The following is a 23,700-nucleotide window of genomic DNA, read 5'->3' as shown; positions in this document are numbered from 1 at the left end:
CCTGAGTGATTGTTCACTAACAGGACATGCACCCCCCCCCAGGTTTATCGTTGTTAAAAACACTGAACCAGCACTAATGTCACGTCTGTAACACGGTGAAAACTGTCTGCTGAAAATCATAATTTCCCCAGAATGCCAGTGATCCTTCTTGTTTCCCGTCTCCGTGTGATTAGTGACCCTCCAGGTGAACACAGGTGAACACAGGTGAACACAGGTGAACACAGGTAACACAGGTGAACACAGGTGAATCCTGTTACACAGCAGCACTTCTTCCTACATGATGATTCAGCAGCAGGACATCCAGATGACCACATACTGTATAACACTAAACCATAGGGGTTGTTCTGCACATCCTATTTAACACTAAAAACATCAAGAATCCTTCTGGTGCTTGAACAGGAACAAGACAGAAACATGAACGATGGGAGGAAATCAAACCAGACCTGGACTCCTCTGGACCCCAGAGCGAAGCGACGCCACAGGAACGTAAACGGAGATAACGTGTGGACCAGAACAGACACGTGAACACGGGACCTCCAGCCCAGACACAGGAGCGTATGGACACCAGTGTTTTCACTGAGCACCAGTGAGTCACCAGCAGCCGCTTCACAAGTGTTCAGCTAAATCTGTAACCAATCTCAGTTCTCCAAACCAAAAACTTGGATAGGTTCAAAAAGACGTATTCCTGAAAGTCTTTTGATCGGTGAAAAATCACTTCATCTGATCGTCTGTTTCCTTCCAAAGAGACCCTAACCCTAACCCTGACCCTGACCCTGACCCTGACCCTGACCCTAACCCCTAACCCTAACATTAACCCTAACCCTAACCCTGACCCTGACCCTAACACTAACCCCTAAACCTAGCATTAACCCTGACCCTAACTCCTAACCCTAACCCCTAACCCTAACATTAACCCTGACCCTAACCCTGACCCTAACACTAACCCCTAAACCTAGCATTAACCCTAACCCTAACCCTGACCCTGACCCTAACACTAACCCCTAAACCTAGCATTAACCCTGACCCTAACTCCTAACCCTAACCCCTAACCCTAACATTAACCCTGACCCTAACCCTGACCCTAACACTAACCCCTAAACCTAGCACTAACCCTAACCCTAACCCTGACCCTGACCCTAACCCCTAACCCTAACCCTAACCCTGACCCTGACCCTAACCCTGACCCTAACACTAACCCTTAAACCTAGCATTAACCCTGACCCTAACTCCTAACCCTAACCCTTACTCCTAAACCTAACATTAACCCTGACTCTAACCCTAACCCCTAACCCTAACATTAACCCTGACCCTGACCCTAACCCCTAACCCTAACATTAACCCTGAGCCTGACCCTAACCCTGACCCCTAACCCTAACATTAACCCTGACCCTAACCCCCAACCCTAACATTAACCCTGAGCCTGACCCTAACCCTGACCCTGACCCTAACCCCTAACCCTAACATTAACCCTGAGCCTGACCCTGACCCTAACCCTGACCCCTAACCCTAACATTAACCCTGAGCCTGACCCTAACCCTGACCCCTAACCCTAACATTAACCCTGACCCTAACCCCTAACCCTAACATTAACCCTGACCCTAACCCCCAACCCTAACATTAACCCTGAGCCTGACCCTAACCCTGACCCTGACCCTAACCCCTAACCCTAACATTAACCCTGAGCCTGACCCTGACCCTAACCCCTAACCCTAACATTAACCCTGACCCTGACCCTAACCCTAGCCGTAACCCCACAGAGAGCTGGTGTCCCGTGTTCCTACAGTAGCTCACACATGTCAAACCAAACACGGGTCTAGCCGGGGCCCTGTACTTTGACGGTGGTGTTGGGGGGTTGGGGTCTATCACACACTCGACTCCACTAACTCGTCCACGCTGGCTCCTGAAACATAAACATTTGCTGCAGATTTTTCCACAGACGTCTGGGGGAAAACGGAGTGGGGGTGGAGCCAAAACCAGAACGACATCCAGACTCCATCACATCAAAACACACCAAAACGGAATGGGACGCTCCAGGTTCTCACTGCAGTCAGGTCCAAAATGATACCTTAAGAATTATTTTAATGACAAAAAAATACGTAGTCAAATCAAATTAGGTTTAACAGCTGTGTGTGAACCCTGTGTGTCCATGACAGGAAGTGGATGGAAGTACTTCCTGTGATTTAACGCCTGCTTTCATTTGATGCTGTATAGACAAATGTAATTAAATGGGCTGCATTAAATGTCCATTATCCTTTGGATCACTGAGACTGTCTCTCAAACAGTTCACCAACAAGTCAAAGGTTTCATTTAGAATGACAGAAGAATGTTCATTACTGGTGATTGACAGACTTCCTGAATACTGGAATAATTAATTCAGTACTAACTTCTGACCAGAAACACTCTCTTCACATGTGTTTAGACCATTTAGTTGTGTGTCTTAGTTGTGCAAATTGTTCAGAACATCCCCGTTTGAAACATCACACTAACATCTCAGAAGCACCTGAGCTCTGAAGAACTGGAAAACATGGAGTGTCTAGACTGGTGGATTAAACTGGTCACCAGTGGATCTGGATTTTTCAGCTCATATCCTCTAAAATTTAGCATTCAAGATCCAATCATGTTAAATATCAATGTTGAAGGATAATTAGTATGGGTTAATTAATCATTACCTTTAGCAGGCAGAAACAGTGCTGGACTTTTCTCATGTCTGGTCCCAGAGACAGAGTCACGTCTGGATCAGGGTCGTCCACAAAGACCTGGACTGACTCTGTCAACCTACACACACACACACGCACGCACGCACGCACGCAAGCACACACACACACACACACACACACACACACACACACACACACTTTTAATTTCTTCATTTTGTTATGTTTCTCCATTTATCCAACCAGCACTCAAACAGTTGAAATCTCTATCCATCTATAATCTGTAATCTATAGATTAGACATAGATGAGTGGTGCTAATCTACTTTTTTAATATGTAGGTCAGATCAAATTCTTTACTTTTTAGCCATGCAGAATTAATCCCGTAATAAAGTATAAATGGATCCTTTTCAAGATGTGGAACTGGGGACTGGAAAAAACTTGATTCACCCGTCCAGATAAATACCATAAACCTTGAATAGATCTTTAATCTTCTGAGGTGACAACAAAGTTCATGTGGAGAAATATTCAAAGTTTACAAAATGAAAGGGCTCACAACTGAAACGCATGAGGGTCTGGTGACACAGTTTATTCTGCAAAATGTCCATCAGTGGAATGTACAGTACAGCGGTACCTCTACTCGCGAAATTAATTGGCTCCGGAAGAAATTCCGTCAGTAGAAAATTTCATAAGTAGAGACACGTTTTCCATGTAAATGCTCTAACCCGTTCCAAGCCCCCAAAATTCAGACATAAATGTTTTATAAAGCATAAAAATGCATCTAAACATGTAACAAATACATGTTACAATTAGATTATTACACAATAAAAGAGAGTTGTGCATAATGTAAAAAACAAAGAATAAAGAATAAAAATGATGGTTATTTACCTTTTAACTGCTGTCCTCATTGTTTTTTGCCCTCTTTGGTTCATGCCCTCTTGCCCCCCCATGAACAACAGAGTGAATTCCAGTCCTCCTTCTGAACTTCTCCAACCACCCACGCGATGCCTTAAACTCCTTAAACTTCCTTTAGTTTTAATAACGTGGTGATTGTAGATGCATTACGGCCATATTCTTTGGAGAGATCAACCAAACGCATCCCTTTTTCAGGCTTTTCTATCATCTCTTGCTTTGTTTGTACGGACAAAAAAACTCTTTTCTTCGTCTTTTCTTTTCCTCTTTTCTCCATCACTTTCTTGGGGTCCATAGTGAATACTCTAAAAGTTAATATATTTATGTAAAACTATCAGAACACCTCACGGGTCGAGGGCCGAATGACGAGGATGATGCATAGACACCTATCTAGCAGCTATGAGAATGTTGCCTTCAGGAACCTGTGGGAGCTGTGAGTATCAGCCCAAACTGTATTTTTACCTTACGTAAGTCGAAATTTCTTTCGTAACTAGAGGCAATATTTTCCTGTTGAGAAATTTCGGAAGTAGAGACATTCATAAATAGAGGTACCACTGTATTCTGGAAGCGTAAGTCTAACGTTAAAATGTCAGAACAGAAGATTGCGGTCAGTGATGGACTACAAACGTCAGTAATCTTCATTTAGAAAACACCTGTCGGAGCTCAACGTTGTATAAGGATGGGTTGAAGGTGAAGCCCTGCTGCCTCAGGATATATAGGATAAATGTGCATTTTAGAACGTGATGACAAATAAGTCATGTTGTTGGTTATCACTGAGCCCCAGGGATGAGAGTAGACGTAAAGCAGGAAGGAAGCAGCAACAAAAAGTCAGCACGTCCACTGGATCTGGTGACATCACAGCCGTTAACGGGGAATTCAACCACTAACGGGGGGAATTGAGGATAATCACCTTTGTAGGGAGGAAATAGCAAAATGTTGGACTGGGGAGGCAATGGGGCAATAAATTCTGTACATCAACCCTGGATAATGAGAGTGCCCTGGCTGAACCACAGTTCTGAGAAACTGCAATAGATTCAAGTGAGAAGGTTTCTGCTCCCTCACATTACATACATGTGCAACAGTGTTAACAGTATATATCAACCCTGAAGATGTCCAACCCGAACAAACCACTAAATATTTAATATATTTGCTCAACAAGTCCTAGAGTTGAGTATTACAAATAAAAAAGATAGCAAAGGTAAAGAAAAGAAGGTTCTTTTCTTGTGCTACAAACATCCTGACTGTCCTGACACGACTGGTTCACTGAGGCGACACCATTTCACACACATACACTGAAATCAGTGTTCTATGGTCTGTTCACCACCGTCCACACTGCATGTGTGTTCCTGTCTCCGCTCATACATTTCCCATGTACAGTTAGAACTGCGTGGGAGACGCTGGGTATCAGGCTCAGGGACTCAGAAAAAGAGAATAATCCCGTCAAACTTCCATTGTTAATCTGTGGAGGCTGGAGCAGAGCTCACCGTCACACTGAGAGTATCTGCTGTAGTATTCAGCAAAACGGGAACACCGAGAGTACCTGGTTAATGGTTATACTAATACACTGCTCTGATAGGCTGACTGATCACTCAAAGCACTTCACAACACCAGACAGCATTCACCCAGTCACAAACACAATGAGGCAGTGGTGGCTCTCGTACCAAGAACGGTGGTTGGACCTGTTCCTCTAATCCCCCCAGTATCACCCCTCACCTACCCATCGGCTGGGGTCCTGCTTCTCTAATCCCCCCAGTATCACCCCTCACCTACCCATCGGCTGGGGTCCTGCTCCTCTAATCCAGGGCTTGAAATTGCGACCATTTTGGTCACATATGCGCCCAAGTTTTTATCAGTGCAACTATTAAATATATCTGGGAGCAGCGGTGCGACTAGGGAAAAAAGTCTGGTGCTCCTTTTTTTCCTCTTCTCTCGCTCTTCCTCTCCATAGAGCAGGTGACACCAAATGGCGGACCGCGGTCCGGTTCCGGACCATGTGGTGGTTCTGTCCGGACCTGTGACCACTCCATGATAAATTCACCAGAGAAGATTTTCTTGCTGCATTTTTGCTTGCAGTTCGCAGCAACAGACGGTGGGTGGTCAGCCAATCAGATCATTTGTCTACCCTGCTGTCAGCGTACCAGGAAGTGAGACAGCTCGCTGTGAACTACCGCTGTGAGTTTACCGCTACAGGAGCACAGAAGAAGGGAGACAGCAGAGCTCCAAACGAAGGAGGTGAATGAGGAAAACCTCTGGTTAACAATGAGTGGACCAAATTTATGTTTATTCCTCTGTCAGACAGTTCAACAGAAACCTCTTTCAGTGATGTTTTAAAATACAAAACAATCCAATAATAACCAGAATGGTTCAGTCCAGGTACCGGGCTGGCCTGACAGCACGCCACAATGTGCTATTTAACCCACACCCAGGTAGTGCCTCGGTTTGGCCCCTGACCCGGAGGCGGATCTTCAGAAGAGCATCTCTCATACAGTTTTGTGTGGATGTGGGGTAAACGCGTCGGGGTGAGTGTGCACCCTCCAACGCACTACCGACAGTTTGTTTGATGCGGACACGTGAGTGTGGACCTGCTGGAGAAGGTGTGGAACAGTCTGAGCAGGACCGCCGTCCAGGAACCAATGAGAGTGCAGCTGTGGCTGCTCTCCTGGGCGGGGGGGAGAGGAGGAACGGAGATGGACGCTCGGTCACTGCCTTGCTTTTGGGTAGGTGCTCCTAAAGTCTTTGCTGCTACCACTGACTTCTACATTTGGGAGCACCAGTGCTACCAAGAAAAAAAAGTTAATTTCGAGCCCTGCTCTAATCCCACCAGTATCACCCCTGATCTACCCATCGGCTGGGGTCCTGTTCCTCTAATCCCACCAGTATCACCCCTGATCTACCCATCTGCTGGGGTCCTGCTCCTCTAATGCCACCAGCCATTCTCTCTGTTGGGGTTCCAACTCAACCCCACGGAATCACCGGGCATCAACCCAGAGGTCACAGGTGACAGCACAAAGGTTAAACAGTCGCTGGAATGATTTATTATTAAATGTTAGTGACTTACGAGCTCAGTCACGGAACAAATGTAACTTGTATCTTGAGGTACTCATGTATTGTAATTGCGTTATAATTCTCAGTCTTTGTGGCACACTGAACTGTGCACATGCTCAGTTCTGTATGTGTGATGGAAGCATTCCCTGGCCAAAGGACAGGTGAGACGTCCTTGGGATGACTTCACGGGCCAAAGCCGTTGTTGAGGGATTACCTGAACTGAATTAAGAGTTGACTTACTTCTGAATTTCTTCGGCAGAGAGCTGGTCATCCCGCTCTTCTCCCAACATCATGGCCAGTTCTTCCTTCAGAGACTGGATTTCCCTTTTCAAACGAGCTATTTCCTAAAATACAAACATAGGAAAATTGGGATTAGAGCTATTTATGCACATCAAAACCACTTATACATACACACAGACAGAATCAAACAAATAGACATAGCTTCATATATAAGTAGTTATAACAAAAAATAGGTAGGTATGGTGTTGCTGTGTGCGGCGCATCCTGGCTTCTTCCCCCCTGAGGATCTGGGACTCTTCTCCCTGTGTCAGATGGTTCAGTCGTGGTTCCACCTGGGCCTCAGATCAGGAGGACTCTGGCTTTGAAAACGGTCCGTCCTGTATGGGTTCTCACGTTTGCTCCGTGGGATACGAGTGAATTGTTTACTTTAAACTTACCTAATATTTTATAGATAAAATTTAAAGATTCTTATAATGAAATAATGAGCAAATCAACAAAAACAAAAGTAAACTTAAAAACCTGAAATAAATTCACACTATATATGAATGAGTGTGATACTGGCTGGTTATCCAGAGTGAATTCACCTCTCGCCCAATGTCAATCTTAAGAGAAACTGAGACATTGATTTCATATACTGTCTCTGAATGTTGACCGGTGTCTTCTGGATCCACAGTATCCTCAACATGCTCTACCTGCTAAACACAGCTCTATTAGATAGAGCACATGACACAAAACTACTCAGAGCATGCGAGGAGAATCTATCTAAAACCATAATGTGTTCAAACTCCGGTCTTGGTTTTACTTTAATCACTGGAAAGAGCAATGCCTTGTCCAGAGGTCATTTTAAATGCTAAACATTTACTTGCATCAACTTATTGAGCATCCAAGGGATTACTGAGTTGAGCTCAGAAAAGAAATCTAGAATGGAGACGTACCTCCAAGAGAAATCAGTCTCAACAGTAATCTATTTAGAAGATGTTTAAAGCTTTAATTTGTGCTTTAATAATTACATGTGGGCAGTTTAATCTCAGTGAACAACCGCTTGTGCATCTATTTGCCTTACAACATTGAATAGTGTAGAAAAACGTTGTAAAAAAACACACACTTAATCAGCCTGATGTCTCCACAGCTAAGTTATATCAGATGTTAACGAGGCTTCCATTCATTAGTTGGCTCCATTGAAATGGAGAAAATAAACCTCTCTGCTTTGATCCAAGTAGAGCAACAACATTAAAGTCCACAACAAAATGAAGGTATTATGTAGTAACCAAAAGAAGCCCAGGCCAGTTCTAATAAGATTCCTGCACAAATCACCACAGAGAACAGGAAACCAACCCACTAAATAACAAGCAGTAATGTTTTATTTTCTCACATGAAACCATCACCACTGAACTGGACTACACACAACACAAAAAAGCAGAATAAATGGATCAAGTGTGTCTGTTGAAGCCATTGACAGAAAGCTGCTAGAGAGCCAGAGTTAAATAAAAACTAAATCAAGATCAGAGTTTAGAAAGAAGCCTCAGAACAGAGGATTTTTGTATCTGCTGATCACATTTATTTACTGGAAGTCCATCTCAGACAAGACTAACATCAATCTGAAGGTGGTCTTGAGAAGTAACAGACCTGTGGTGAGGTTTGGCTTTGGTGCCACCAGCTAAAACACAATTCCATCCTTAATCCATCCCGTATCATGTTTCCTAACACTGACCATCGTCGCTGAACACCCTCACCAATGCCACTCCCTGTGCCTCTTTTTGGAAACTCATGGTCTGATGTAATTCTCCCAGCTGTGTTCTGACCACCAGATGTCGGTCAGCAGAATCATGTCGTCTATTTCAGAAGGCCATGCCCACGCTCTACCACAGCACCACAGCGGCCCCCGCTCCCAGTAGAACACACTCATGAGAGGGACGACGCCAGCAGACCCGACTGACATCCACGTGAGTGCAACAACGAAAATGAAGATTGTTGTAATGGAAATAAAGCAAAGCTAACTGAACATCTTCTGACAAAAATGTACACATGAAAACATCCGGTGTGACCGAGCCAGAGCAACCCGTCAGCCCTGTAGCATAAACACAGGTTACACTTTAAATGCATACTATTCTGTAGTATAACGCTCACAACCTGCAGCTATTCTGGGACCTTTCTGAATGAAGCAAGAGAAGTTCCTCATACTTCTATAGAGTGGTACGGTCCTTAACCGCCTGCAACAAACTGATAACACATGGGCTGTGTTCCATGTGTGGCAACCATTAGACATTTCAGACTAAGGCAAGAAGCACTGCATCATGCCACAACACTTATAAACTCCCCAATTCCTCGCCGAGGCGAGCCACTGAGATGAGACGGGTGAAGGACTCAAGGAGAGAAACCACCACAGGAATTTTCACACACGCTTCTCTAACCATGTCTTACTGGTTACTTACTGGTTAGCTTTAAGCAGTCCCTGTTGGACTCACAGGTAAGAACCAGTCAGAGATGTTTCCTCTAAGTTAGGAATAGTTAAAGTTCAGCAACGCCACACAGTTTGATACCATCTCAGCTGACTTGTAAAACCAACCACTGCTACATAACGCTCATGTTGGTCCTGGGTACACAGTGATTAAATGTTACACTGAAGTGGTGAAAGCATCTTGAAAGATCCAATAACTGTTGAAGACTGCTTCTGAGTGCAAACCAGGATCAGATTGGTCTAAAATTAAGATTAAGGCTGACCACCAGGGGAACCAACAAAGCCCACGTCTGATGATACTGTATGGTCACTGCAGCTGACTTCACTATGATCAAAGGTCACTCACCACCACATTCTTTGGTCTATGAGAGACTTGTTAAAAGCTTTATTTGGTTTGGGTGGATTCCTGCTCTTCAAGCTTTGAAGAAGTGCATTTGTTAGCCTGTCAGCTAACACTAAACCCGTACTGTCTGAATACGTTCAATGCTGCAGTATTGGAAAAGGCAAGTTCTAAGTCAGCCCAATAAAGAGTATGTCTGCAGATGGAGCTGGCCAAAAAAATGTGAATCTGAATGTCACCCCAAACCACAATAAATGACATCATTCTAATCTGCAAACGGCACTGCTGACATTACTTTTCTTTTCAGTAAATCAGGAAGAAGGACAGATGGAGAGACTGGCAGGCAGATGCAAAATGAGAAACATACCAAAATGTCACAACCAAAGACGTTTGCTTGTGGACTTTATGTTTGACCGGAGCTGAAACTGTGCCGGACCCAAGTGGGAGCAGCTAGACACTGTCACAATTACTGGGCTAACCACAGACTCTCTTAAAAATACCTCTCCAGGGTTTGCAAATGGCCAGCCAAGTCTCAGCAGCAGTAATACAGTAGCAGTTGATCCTGAGGCAAGCCATAGCAGGAGGTGAAGAAGAAGATAGAACTGTGATGGCCTGTCATTGTATATCCCCAAAGCTGCCTTTACAAAAACCTCCAGGTCTGCTAAATACTCCTTTGGTATCTTCCATGTCCTTTTCTATTACTAGTAAAACTGTATAATGTATAATAATACTCAGCAATGTTTCAAGGTTCATGCCAAAGTTCTCATTGATCTGTAGCTGTAACTACAGTACAAACTACCACATATGAAGGACATACAAAGTTATACTCCAACATACTATTATAACAATCAAGAAACTGAAGATCAAGAAACTGCTCTCTCATTTTAAATTGTTAATTTAAAATTAACAATTTGATTTTAATGAGAAGGAAATGCCCTGTTCTTGCCTCTGCTTCCTTGGTTGAAGGTGTGTAAAGACAAACTCCAAAGAAGTGCTTTCTCAAGATGCCACAGAGCACTGAGTTAAAACAAATACTATAAAAAACTACAGGCATTTAAGTACCTTACTCAATCTGCTTATGCCAAAATAAATTATACTGAAAAATAACTTGGTATTGAGAATCCAGGGAAGATGCTTGCTCACAAGATTGAGTTGAGTTGATGGGGGTGTCACTAAAACATATTTACTGATCAAGTTGAGCAGTTGTGAGGGTCTGGTCCTGATAGAATACTAGACATTCTTTAGTATTGTGATGGTGTAGCTGAACTACAGTAGTGGAAACCAGTGAGTGTCCGGATGTCTCACCAGGGCAGGCTCCAGTTCTTCATTCAGTATCGCCTCATTCTTGATGAGAGCCACTCGCTGGGCAAAGCGGCATGTCGAGATGGACTCCTGTAGTCAACATTTTAAAGAGGTTTAATGCTGTTGGTTTATTTAATGATCCTCCTAAGTATCGTTGTTGAAAAGTGATACAAAGAGATAGTCTGGATATAGCTCTTGTCAAGCCATCCTTACATCGAGGTTCCTCCTGTCAACTGCTATAGTGGCAATCATTGTAGTCATACAGTTGCCCCCCAGGCTGTCCCTCAGAACAGAAGTCAACATGGAGTTCCTGTAGGGGATGTGGGAGCGGTTCTTCTCTGACAAAGCAATGATTACCTGAGAAGAGAAGCAGAAAAAAAGGTCTTTTAAGTCAATGCAGAGAGGAGGCTGATAAAGTCCTCCATTCTACCACAATGCATTTCCTATGGTGGAACATTACTGTAGTGCATAAGCAGCAAGGTTCTCATTAATAAACAATAAGTAAGTATTGAGCTCTCACACAATAAATGAATTAAAAGAAGAAACTACTGTGTTCATATCAGAATGTTCTTTGCTATTCAAAAGAAAAATGTTTTCCAAAAAAATTGTGTTTCAGTTCACAATTATTACACCCATATAACTGAAGAGGCTACCTGCTCCAGGTAGTGCAAAGACAGGTTGATGTACTTGGCCTCGGTGAGCAGCTGCCCATTCAGGCCCGTCTTGCTAACCCTTTCTGATCCAGCCAGGTCCACCAGGTGAAGCTTGGAGCGCCGCAGGGTGGCAGATCCAGGCTCACGCATGCACAGGTGCACGGTGAAGATACAGTGGGAACGTGTGGACGCCTGGTTCATTGGAGTCTGATGAAGACAGCAGAAGTAACACAGGAGTTATCACTGAAAAAACTCCATGGGATCATTAGATCTCTCTGCAGCTGGTAGACGGGGTGCTGTGGTGCTTTCCATATTCAAACAACAAGAAACACATTTCCTTTGCTCCTGCTGGTAGGTAGAAGCAACAGCATGCGTGACTGAAGGGCAATAAACGCATGGTGATGTCACATTTCAGATGCTCATTGGACAAGAGAAGACCAAGACGAGACAAAAATAGAGCGTGAGTCTCCAGTAAAGAAACAAGTTTTATTAATGAGAACAAACAGAAGAAATGAACACTTACTGACGTAGTTCATAAACCTCTTTTTGTTTTGTTTTTTGTTTCTTCCCTAACTTATGGGCAGCTTGTTACCATAACAACACGCTTTATAATCGGGCATCTCAACTTAAAATGAGCCTCGGATGAAAGAGGACGTTTTTGGAATGGCTGGTGGTCTTAGATGTGGGTACGTCTCTGCTTGGAAACATCCCCAACATTCAAGGTCCTTCAGCTGCTCTGGCCTAGATTCAGAGGTTTAAATGTGTCAACACCTACCTGTTAAGGCTGTGAAGTTCATAACTTATCTTTCACCATCTTAGGCACACTGCCTTGTTTGGTTCAAGGGGTATCCCCTATAGTAATATCAAACAGCCCTCCAATGGTAGAAAGGAACGAAACACCCTAAAGTCCTGAATGCATCTTAAAAGTAAGGACAGCAGGTTCATGTTAGAGAGTTAGTTAAAGTCTCCTCATGACAAATATTTTTTGCTTCACCGTGTATCAGAGCACATTTCAAACCCTGTACTCATGTCCAAATATATGTTACATGTTAAGAGGCAGCTATCTCACTGAGAACACAGTGGACCTCTCATTCTGTACACGTTGTTACAAGAAGCACATGCTGACCACACACTGTGCTGAAGTAGGTCAACAAAAGAGGACAAGCTGATGCTGCGAACACTAAAAACCATTGATTAAAAGCTTTGGAAGGAGTTAAGATGTCAAAATGTTCAGGCCATGACTCCTCACATGTGCAGCGAAAAGGGGATGCAGGAGGAAGACTATGTGGGAGGAAGTGCTTCACTTTGACATTGAAGCAAGGGTGAAGAGTTGAGGAGGTGTTTTTTAATCTCCAGACAAAACGACAGAGGATCAACAAGTCTCCAAACGGGTGAGCTCACTGCCCGCTGAGCGTGTGTGAATGTGTTCTCATTCAGCCTCGTGGATGTGAGCTGAGACAGACATAAAGCAGTAGTGTCACCTCAGGGAGAGACGTGTGGAGCAAACACTCCTGGGACGATCCTCACAGACACAAACTGTTGGTGGTGTTGTGTTTGCATGACGCTCAAGAGAAACGCTGTGCAGAAATTCCAGTGAGGATAAATTCATGATAGTTTCTGTGTGGGCAGATTGAACCAAAGAACAGAGAGTGTTGGACTGAACCAATAGTCCAATATCAACTGAAACATAAGGGGTAACCACAGTGCACACTGAGCTCCACAAAGTGAAGTAAACTTTGAAATACTGCATGTATTAACAGCTGGTTAGCTGTCCATGGTTAGTGTCTGTTCATTACTCTGAGGCTAGCAGCATGGTTTTCAGGGCACAAATAGTCCAGTGCTCCAAACCTCAGGTAAAGCAAAAGCAGACCCCCCCATGTCTCATCAGCTGATGGAGTCTGGGTGTAGAAGTGAACAAGCACACCATGAACAGAAAAGACAAAAACCCAAAACATTTTAGTAAAATAAACCAGAATGTATTAAATAATACTTTAGAGGGGTTGAGTTAGCTTAGAAACTACTGCTCTAGTGGGTAAAAACGTCTCTCCGCTAATGACCCCCAGGGAGGTCTTTTGTGGACCCTTCAGTTCAGAACACTGCTTGCATGGTATGTAAATTAAGAATAGGACATCAAAACATTGACATGAGCGGAGACTTTCTCTTCCTTACTTCTGCAATCATACGATTGGTGTCACCGAGGAAGAGCAGATTCAGAGCCTCCTCCTCATTGGCTGACTGCTGCAGTGACAGGTTCCTGAGGTGGATGTTTTGGTCTGGATCTTCCATGATCGTTACTTTTCTGGAACAGAAAATCACGTTAAAAAAAATCACAAATAAAAATATAAATAAATGCTCGATCCTAAAATAATTGATCATCAATTCATCCATTTCCTGTAAGACGAGATGATGTCATCGTCTCATCTACAGCTGCTTTTTCCTCTTTGCGGGTCACGTGTGTTGTTGGAGCCTATCCCAGCTGACACGTGACCCGCAAAGAGGAAAAAGCAGCTGTCAGATGAGACGATGACATCATCTCGTCTTACAGGAAACCTGGATGAATCTGATGATCAATTCACCTGAACTGGAGGAAGCTGGAAAACCTGGAGAGAAGCCTCGAAGACACGGGGACAACAAAAGTGAACCAATTCTGAAGATTATTTTGTGAACCCTTTATAATTTGGTCTTTCTTTGCTCTGAAGCCCAACAAACCTCGATTTTCTCTGCCCACATTGAGAAAGGTGAAAAAGAGTGTGTGTGAGCAGATGGGTTTAAAATGTCTCCAATGTTTCCAGTATATGATTTTCATCACACCATCAACATGGTGAGAGAAAGTTGTGTGTCTCACACACATGAAGAGCACATATAGCTAATTATGCTAACATCTATGGGTAATGGAGGGAGTAGGACTATTAAAGTAAGTGTGTACCTTCCTCCAAACCAAAATGTTAATTTTTTTTTTTTTACATAAATATTAAAAAACCAATGATGAAAGAAACTGCAATATATTTCTATACTGTTCTATTTAGAGGACGGAATACTTGAGGCATGATGGAAAAATTAGAGGTAAATATAACAAAATGAGAACAAGCATGTCCACAAACAGCAGGCAAGGAGCTAAAGACAGAAACTAGAAGTGCCAAAGCTTCTCCTCCAATCAGCAAGTGTGACCACAACATGGTTAACGACGGGCACCGTCTATTTCCAGAAGACTGTGATTTGTGGGTATCAAAACCATGAGCTGGGTCCTCTGCAAAGGAGAGAACAACTGGAACATTACAAACATCAGCAGGACGTGTCAGGACAGCGCCGTGTCTGGGAGGAGAACGTCTACTGTTACTGAGTTTGACAGGAAACACGGACTAAACTCAACTCAGTTGGAACCAAAGGCCAACAGGATGAAGCCCAACAAACAGTGGAGAAGGGGAATAAGTTCTAGGAGAGGTGCAGCAGACAGAAGGGCAGCAGATACAACACAGAAGGTGAGAAGAAGAGGTGGATGGACACAAACACTGGTTTCCCTTAACACCACACGCAGCAGTGAAGAGCTAATTCTCTGTGATACCGTCAGTCACCAGGTGGTCCACTTCCTCCACCCCCCTCTGTCACATGATGTTAGCTGCTAATAAGGCAGTGAATTCTGAAGCCTCCATATTTCACCACATAATGACTCCACTAACAAATGACACATCGGGGGAGTGGAACCAAAGACTGGTCTGATTAGTCCGTCACATGCAGGGCAGGTGCTACAGGGTTACTGGGGTTGGGGTTACTGGGGTCAGGGTTACTGGGGTTAAGGTTACTGGGGTTAGGGTTACTAGGGTCAGGGTTACTGGGGTTAGGGTTACTGGGTTGGGGTTACTGGGGTCAGGGTTACTGGGGTTAGGGTTACTGGGGTTGGGGTTACTGGGGTCAGGGTTACTGGGGTTAGGGTTACTGGGGTTGGGGTTACTGGGGTTAAAGAACAATTTCATAGAATTAACAATAAGTAGATTTTTTTCTTTATATTGGTGCAAATAAAAGGTTTAAATTGTAAAATTCTGGGGCTGGACTGGACCTGGTGGGACCCCCTGGTGGGTTTTGAAGCCCCTGCTCTAGTCTACATTTTCTATTGCAGCTAGATGTGCATAGAATTATTTAATAATGTTTTCTTCTTCTTCTCCCTTGGGCATTTCCCTTCACGGGTCGCCACAGCGAATCAGTTGCCTCCATCTAACTCTTTCAGCGTCATCATTTAATAATGGCATCAAAGGAAAACTGACGGTAGGTCTTCCAGCTGAGATGCTTCATTTTGAGAGTCCAGAAGGTCGTATCCCATCTCGTTGTAGATCTCCAGGTAGGAGACGTGTGTGGTGTACACCACCCTGCTCTCCTGTGGATCAGTGCATGAAGAACATGAGTTCAGACGCAATTCTTAGAACACAAGAACATGAGTGATGATGGATTCTGGTAGATTCCAGATGGAACTCACCTGGCTTAAGTGGTGATACAGGTAAGACAGTGTGCGTGGAATAATGCCTCGATCGCGGTATTGCTCAGCCCCCCCTGTGATGGTGAAGGTCTTCCCACTGCCTGTCTGCCCATACGCAAATATAGTCCCATTGAAGCCCGCCAGTACACTGCACACACACACACACACACACACACACACACACACACACACACACACACACACACACACGCACACACGCACACACGCACACACACACACACACACACACACACACAACAAGCATTACAGCGACAAATGTTCATGAACATCCATAACATAAATGTATTTAAGATGTATTGTCCTTGATTCATCATGTTGTATAAGAAGATAATTTAACGAACAATTCATTTAAACCGGTTTTCTTGTCATTGGTCTACTGACCATCAGAAGACCTGCAGGAGAAGAGAACAGGTCATGTGACACGACCAAAGATGAGAGCAAACAGCCTCCAGACACCAAACATGTGATGGAGTCTGACACTAAATCAACATGTGAGGGGGGGGACTATGATGGCGACTGGTTTGCCAGGGGGGAGGAACGTCTCTGAACCCTCATCGAGAGGCAGGGCCGCTAAATGTTGGTTTGGCACCAGACTACCCTTCTGCACACGCTCAGAATCATGGAAACCAGTGATGTATATTCTGTGTGAACATCCCATGATGAAACTCATGTGAGGTTTGATAAACTGACATTCAAAAAGGCTCCTGTGCTGTGGTCCTGGAAACACCCCATGAAGAAACGGTAAAATGACAGAGGAGCCTCCGACGCGTGAGCCTGGATCAGAGCTGAGGGTGAAAAAGACATCCTGACACGATTCAGGATGGATCATAGACGGACTGAAGCTCCTCACTCATTCTGGTTATACAGGTGACCCTGTGCTGGAGGGATGTGCTGTAGTTCCACAGCCCTCATGAGGGGGGGTTGGGGAAAGACCTGCACTGGTTTCAGACTACAGATCCGTCTAACCGGCCTCATGTTTAATGATGCCGCCGGCCTTAAGCTGAGGCTGGAGCTTTTTTTCTGCTTCCTGTTTACGTGCCAGCCTTCCTGGACTTTGGGAACTTCTCCCCCCGTGGATCTGTGGTCTCCCTGTTCCTCTGAGGAGAATGATGAAATAATAGTCCACACTGGAGACGTTATCAACTTGAGTTCAAAACCTGACGGAAAAACTCTTCTTTCAACCGGAGCAGCAGGTTTCACAGCCCTGTGGAACTGATTGGCAGCCCATAATATTAACTCTTCCAGTCCTGAAGTTGTTAAACAACTCTGTTGAAATGGTTTCAGTTACACTGTAAAACTAATTTACAAGAAGATGAGTTTGAGCTTCATTGTTTCCCACACATGAAATGATTGTTACAAAATCAATCAGTCAAACGCATCAATCAGCCTTGTCAATACCTTCAGCAGAGAGGTAGAAGATCTGCCCCGGCCTATTCCTTTGGTTGTGTGAGGGCAAAATATTCTAACTGTAATTGTTTGGGCCCAGCACTGAGCTGGCGAATCGTCTGGGGTCTAGCCCACCTCTTACCTGAACCCTGACCCTTAAGAGGTTATTCAGAACATTAGATGTGGAAACAGGTTTGTTCCAAAGGGAGAAAGAGACTGACTTGGTTTCAGAGGTCACAGTTAGACCGGGTTCTTCAGACTGCAGACCAGATACTCACATAAATCTGGTCTAACAAAGGAGGATTGTTTTAAGGGTGTCTGGAGAAGGGAAATAAAACCAAGTCACAGAACCTGTTTGAGTCAAACACACCCATCAGCTAATCCACACCTGTCAGTGTTGTTGACCCGTCAGGCGTTTGGGTTCCATCCTGGTTTGACGAGAAGCTTGACGGCCGTCCGTCCAGTCCGAGTCAGGGGAATCCTCCCAGAAGTTATTAAAGAAACTAAACAACCCAAACTGCTGACAGGGTTTCAGCTTTACCCCCTCATTGGGGGTAAATAAATGACATGCATATGCAAATGTTCCTAAGACATTATCCTACTATTTTGATTATATTACTATTGAAGAAATGTATTTTAATCATTGTTTTTTTGAAGTTAACTTCAGTAATATATTGTCTTACTGATCAGGTATTCTGGAAGTCTGCTGTAATAACATGTCTGGACAGAAAAATATAAACTGACTAAATAAATAAATAAAATAAATGCTGTTTACTGTTCTTATCAATCTTGTCCTATGGAGTGATGAATTGAATCAGTGTCCCGCTACAGTAAACAGTAGAGCTCTGTGTTGTGGCCTGAAAGTGTTCCCACGCTCTGGATGAGTCATGGAGCATCTCCACTGCCAGCTGACTTCACTTAGTGGTTTCAGGACGCCGATGGTTTCCATCTTCAGGAGAGCCGAGCCTCATGTCAACAATACCGAACGCGACCACAACATGAGCAGACGAGCATCATGGGATCAGGTGACGCTGATGCGTCTGATGTTAAGGCTGTTTGGTTCCTGGGGCTGACTGGTGCACCCGGCGCACGAACCAATGCACTGTTCACTGGTCCTCTTTATGGTTCACAAAAGGTGTTTCACTGTTCTGCTGCTGAAAAAGGTTCCGCCGTGAAGGTCCCACATCAAAACATCTCAGTCATAAATGTGATTCTGTGAGTTCAGACTGTGGGAATCGGTCTGCAGGCTCTCAGAAAGGGTCTTACAACGATCTCCTAATGCAAACATTATTTTTATTAATCATTTCAAACACAGTGTTGATGTGATTTTTACCTGTCTGCCACTGGTTTGGCAATGTTTTCAAAAATCTCTTCTTGTTCAACTGCTTGATCAAATATCTTCTGGAACCTGGCAGAGAGAAGACAGAGACAGCAGGAACATCAGCAGGACAAAGCAGGTAAAGCCGTTCATACACGACCACCTGCAGTAGAAATGTAAATGTTTCTGGTTCCTCTGACATGTCGGGCCCAACACAGCAGCACTACAGAAGCACCACACAGTTGATATAATCAGGAGATGGATGAGTGTTCAGTGACTCTGTTTTGAACAAGCCTTCATGTTTTAACCCGTGTGAGAGGAATCCGCCCAGGACGACTGTTAAATGTGGAAAGATTATTTCTATAAGTGCAAGAGGGAACCTCCGCAGGATATTTTAAGACTGTGGTTTTCAAAGGTTTCCAGTGTCGCTGCTTGTCACTCCGCTGGAGTGGGGGCCGACGGAGTGGGGCGTCGGCCCTGCCCCTGGGGTATGTAGGACACTGCTGCTCAATGGAAAATGTGGCTTTGCAATGACAGAACTGGGGAATAAAATGTTATTGAGAAAAGTCATCAAGCAACCTTGAGAGTACAGATTCTAGTGGGAAACTTCTCCTGCAGTCTAACATCAAAGTAGAGATTTGAGTTTAGAACAATTGAAATCAAAAGTCTGATTTAGCTAATATTAGCTGTGCCATCCCACCACGACACTAGAGGAGGGTAGATTCACCCACATGGAGACTGCTGGCGGCTCTATGCATGCTTTTGTTTTATTGGATGAGACTAATCAGATCAAATCTGGCTTCCAATGATGAAGAGATCAATAACTACTGTAGTCATTGAAGTTCACTATATGCTCAAACAGGATATACATTTAAACAAATCCAGAAACTACCACCAACTGAATGTGATGAGGTCAGTAGTTGACTGTAGAGAAACCGATCTGACCCTACCTGAACAGGTAACACTGCCTCTTGTTGTTAACGAAGCCATCGGCCTGGTGTCGGGGCACGGTGAACTCTAGAGACGCTCCTGTCGGCTCCTCACTGACCACAGAGTACACCTGAAGAACCAGAGCGTTAGTCCTACCAGAGTACACCTGAAGAACCAGAGCGTTAGTCCTACCAGAGTACACCTGAAGAACCAGAGTGTTAGTCCTACCAGAGTACAACTGAAGAACCAGAGCGTTAGTCCTACCAGAGTACAACTGAAGAACCAGAGCGTTAGTCCTACCAGAGTACACCTGAAAAGCCAGAGCTTCAGTCCTACCAGAGAGCAGCTCAAGAGCCAGAGCGTTAGACCTACCAGAGACCAGCTGAGGGACAAGAGTGTTAGTCCTACCAGAGAGCAGTAGGCCTGCATTAATACAACCTGTGTTTGACAGCATGAACACAGAAACCATTCAAACCCTGTGTAGCTCATATTCTGGATGAATCGTGTGCTATGACTCTTGCACTGCCATACATGTGGCTGAACATAAATATAAAGACATTACATCATGTTAGGTCAAAAGTGTACGTTTATCCACTGGTGGTTTGCCTATAGATAACCCCAGAATGAGGAGGATGAGTGGATGAAGCACAGATCCTGTGGAAAGCAGCTGGACTGATCCTGAGTGGATCCAGCAGCGCCACTGATGCCTCAGGGGAAACTGGAAAAACTGTGGGACACTAAACCAATAAAGGACAAATAAGGTAAGGGTGGTAGATCAATGCCATCAGCCCCACCCTCTGTCACAGAGTGTCATATGTTCTACCATGTTTCCAATGGACACGTGTGATTTTACAAGTTTAGGAATTTCTAATAGGAGAGGAACTGAAGTGTTTCAGCACCGCCTGTCTGGAGCGTCTCCTCCTGACAATCACTGGTCTGTTCTGGATAATGGACACTATGGATAATGGACACTATGGATAATGACACTATGGATAATGGACACTATGGATGACGGACACTATGAATAATGGACACTATGGATAATGGACACTAAGGATGACGGACACTATGGATAATGGACACTATATATAATGGACACTATGGGTAATGGACACTATGGATAATGGACACTACGGATAATGGACACTATATATAATGGGCACTATGGGTAATGGACACTATATATAATGGACACTATGGGTAATGGACACTATGGATAATGGACACTATGGATAATGGACACTATGGATAATGGTAACTATGGATAATGGACACTATGGATAATGACAGTATGGACAATGGACACTATGGATAATGGACACTATGGATAACGGACACTATGGATGATGGACACTATGGATAATGGACACTATGGATGACGGACACTATGGATAATTGACATTATGATGGACACTATGGATGACGGACACTATGGATAATGGACACTATATATAATGGACACTATGGGTAATGGACACTATGGATAATGGACACTATGGATAATGGACACTATGGATAATGGTAACTATGGATAATGGACACTATGGATAATGGACACTGTGGATAATGACACTATGGATGACGGACACTATGGATAATGGACACTATGGATAATGGACACTGTGGATAATGACACTATGGATGACGGACACTATGGATAATGGACACTATGGATAATGGACACTATGGATAATGACACTATGGATAATGGACACTATGGATAATGGACACTATGGATGACGGACACTATGAATAATGGACACTATGGATAATGGACACTATGGATAGTGGACAGTATGGATAATGGACACTATGGATAATGGACACTATGGATGATGGACACTATGGATAATAGACACTATGGATAATGGACACTATGGATGACGGACACTATGAATAATGGACACTATGGATAATGGACACTAAGGATGACGGACACTATGGATAATGGACACTATATATAATGGACACTATGGGTAATGGACACTATGGATAATGGACACTATGGATAATGGACACTACGGATGACGGACACTATGGATAATGGACACTATATATAATGGACACTATGGGTAATGGACACTATGGATAATGGACACTATGGATAATGGACATTATGGATAATGGACACTATGGATAATGACACTATGGATAATGGACACTATGGGTAATGACACTATGAATAATGGACACTATGGATATGGACACTGTGGATAATGGACACTATGGATAATGGACACTATGGATAATGGACACTGTGGATAATGACACTATGGATGACGGACACTATGGATAATGGACACTATGGATAATGGACACTATGGATAATGGACACTATGGATAATGGTAACTATGGATAATGGACAATATGGATAATGGTAACTATGGATAATGACACTATGGATAATGGACACTATGGATAATGACACTATGAATAATGGACACTATGGATATGGACACTATCGATAATGGACACCATGGATAATGACAGTATGGACAATGGACACTATGGATAATGGACACTATGGATAATGGACACTATGGATGATGGACACTATGGATAATGGAAACTATGGATAATGGACACTATGGATGACGGACACTGGATGACGGACACTATGGATAATATTAACTATGGATAATGGACAATATGGATAATGGTAACTATGGATAATGACACTATGGATAATGGACACTATGGATAATGACACTATGAATAATGGACACTATGGATAATGGACACTATGGATGATGGACACTATGGATAATGGAAACTATGGATAATGGACACTATGGATAACGGACACTAGGGATGATGGACACTATGGATAATGGACACTATGGATAACGGATTCTATGGATGACGGACACGTGTAGAACCTCTAAGCCCTCAGGGAGGGGGCTGTCCCTGTTGGGTTGTGTTGGACACAGTTCAGGCTAACGTGTCAGGAAAACCATGAAAGTAATCTGATTACTTCGTTCATTAGCTGCTGGGCTTCAGGGAGAGGGAAGGACATCACGGCCGCTTTGTCATGGACATGACCTTTCCTTAACCTGTTCATCCAATAAAGATGGTCCTTCTGATCATTAGATGGAAGCATATGTGTAAATCACTGCAAAATATTTTTTTAAATGCCCACGACTAAAAGGTTTGATATTTATGCCAAATATTGACATTGAAATTAAAAAAAAATTTTTTTCATTTATTTAAAAAAATAACTCTGTTCTCAGTTAACTGTAATCTCAGTTAACTGTGATTACAATGAATATCCAATAATATCACATTATTCTGGTCTGCTTTTAATCTACAGCTTCATGGGAACGAGTTGATTTTGTTCCCGTCATGTTTCACACCTGTGATCCGGTTTCACACCTGTGATCCGGTTTCACACCTGTGATCCGGTTTCACACCTGTGATCCGGTTTCACACCTGTGATCCGGTTTCACACCTATGATCCGGTTTCACACCTGTGATCCGGCATGTCTGCAGTGAACCGATAGAACAGGAACACAACAGGTGTGTTTCATCCACACGAACCTGACAAGGACGTCCACCTAACATTAGTAAACTGCTAATATTTTACTTTCCATCCATGACGTGTCGCTAAAAGTCAAACGTGACGTCATCTTACCGCCGCAGGTTTCTTTGTGGGTTTGATTCGAGCGAAGATCTGAATGGTTTGTTTCACCATTTTAACCGGAAACCAGATCCAGCAGCACCGGGACGTGTGCGTCACCTCGCGTCTGTGTTTGGGGATGGTTGCTAGGTCACCGCGGTCCCGCCTACCACCGACAAAGATCGTCTATGCTGGTAAGAGGAGTCACAGCGGAGGATAACGCTCTGCTCCTACTACTAGGTAAGACCCGGCCTGAGCCCGGGGTAGAAGCTAGATCTTACCTCTAGCTTCTACCCCACAGCCCCTACCCCATAGCCCCTACCCTACAGCCCCTACTCCATACCCCCTGCCCCACAGC

The 23,700-nt window shown here is 43.9% G+C and overlaps 1 protein-coding gene across 1 annotated transcript in view; it reads right to left on the bottom strand.

Annotated features, from left to right (window-relative positions):
• kif6 (kinesin family member 6) overlaps positions 1-23,434 on the bottom strand; it is a 54,139-nt gene extending 30,705 nt beyond the window's left edge. Inside the window, exons 1-11 of the mRNA XM_068338978.1 lie at positions 23,358-23,434; positions 19,746-19,855; positions 18,811-18,885; positions 16,071-16,218; positions 15,862-15,971; positions 13,772-13,901; positions 11,603-11,809; positions 11,163-11,306; positions 10,953-11,039; positions 6,850-6,953; positions 2,670-2,775 (exon numbers count right to left, since the gene is read on the bottom strand). Coding sequence (XP_068195079.1) covers positions 2,670-2,775; positions 6,850-6,953; positions 10,953-11,039; positions 11,163-11,306; positions 11,603-11,809; positions 13,772-13,901; positions 15,862-15,971; positions 16,071-16,218; positions 18,811-18,885; positions 19,746-19,855; positions 23,358-23,417 — 1,281 coding nt within the window. The 5' untranslated portion in view covers positions 23,418-23,434. The remainder of the gene's footprint in view (positions 1-2,669; positions 2,776-6,849; positions 6,954-10,952; positions 11,040-11,162; positions 11,307-11,602; positions 11,810-13,771; positions 13,902-15,861; positions 15,972-16,070; positions 16,219-18,810; positions 18,886-19,745; positions 19,856-23,357) is intronic.
• Positions 23,435-23,700: the final 266 nt, after the last annotated feature.

The sequence above is a fragment of the Antennarius striatus genome, chromosome 17 (assembly GCF_040054535.1).
Source record: "Antennarius striatus isolate MH-2024 chromosome 17, ASM4005453v1, whole genome shotgun sequence".
Classification (NCBI taxonomy): domain Eukaryota; kingdom Metazoa; phylum Chordata; class Actinopteri; order Lophiiformes; family Antennariidae; genus Antennarius; species Antennarius striatus.
This window is presented reverse-complemented; position numbering and strand designations above follow the sequence as displayed.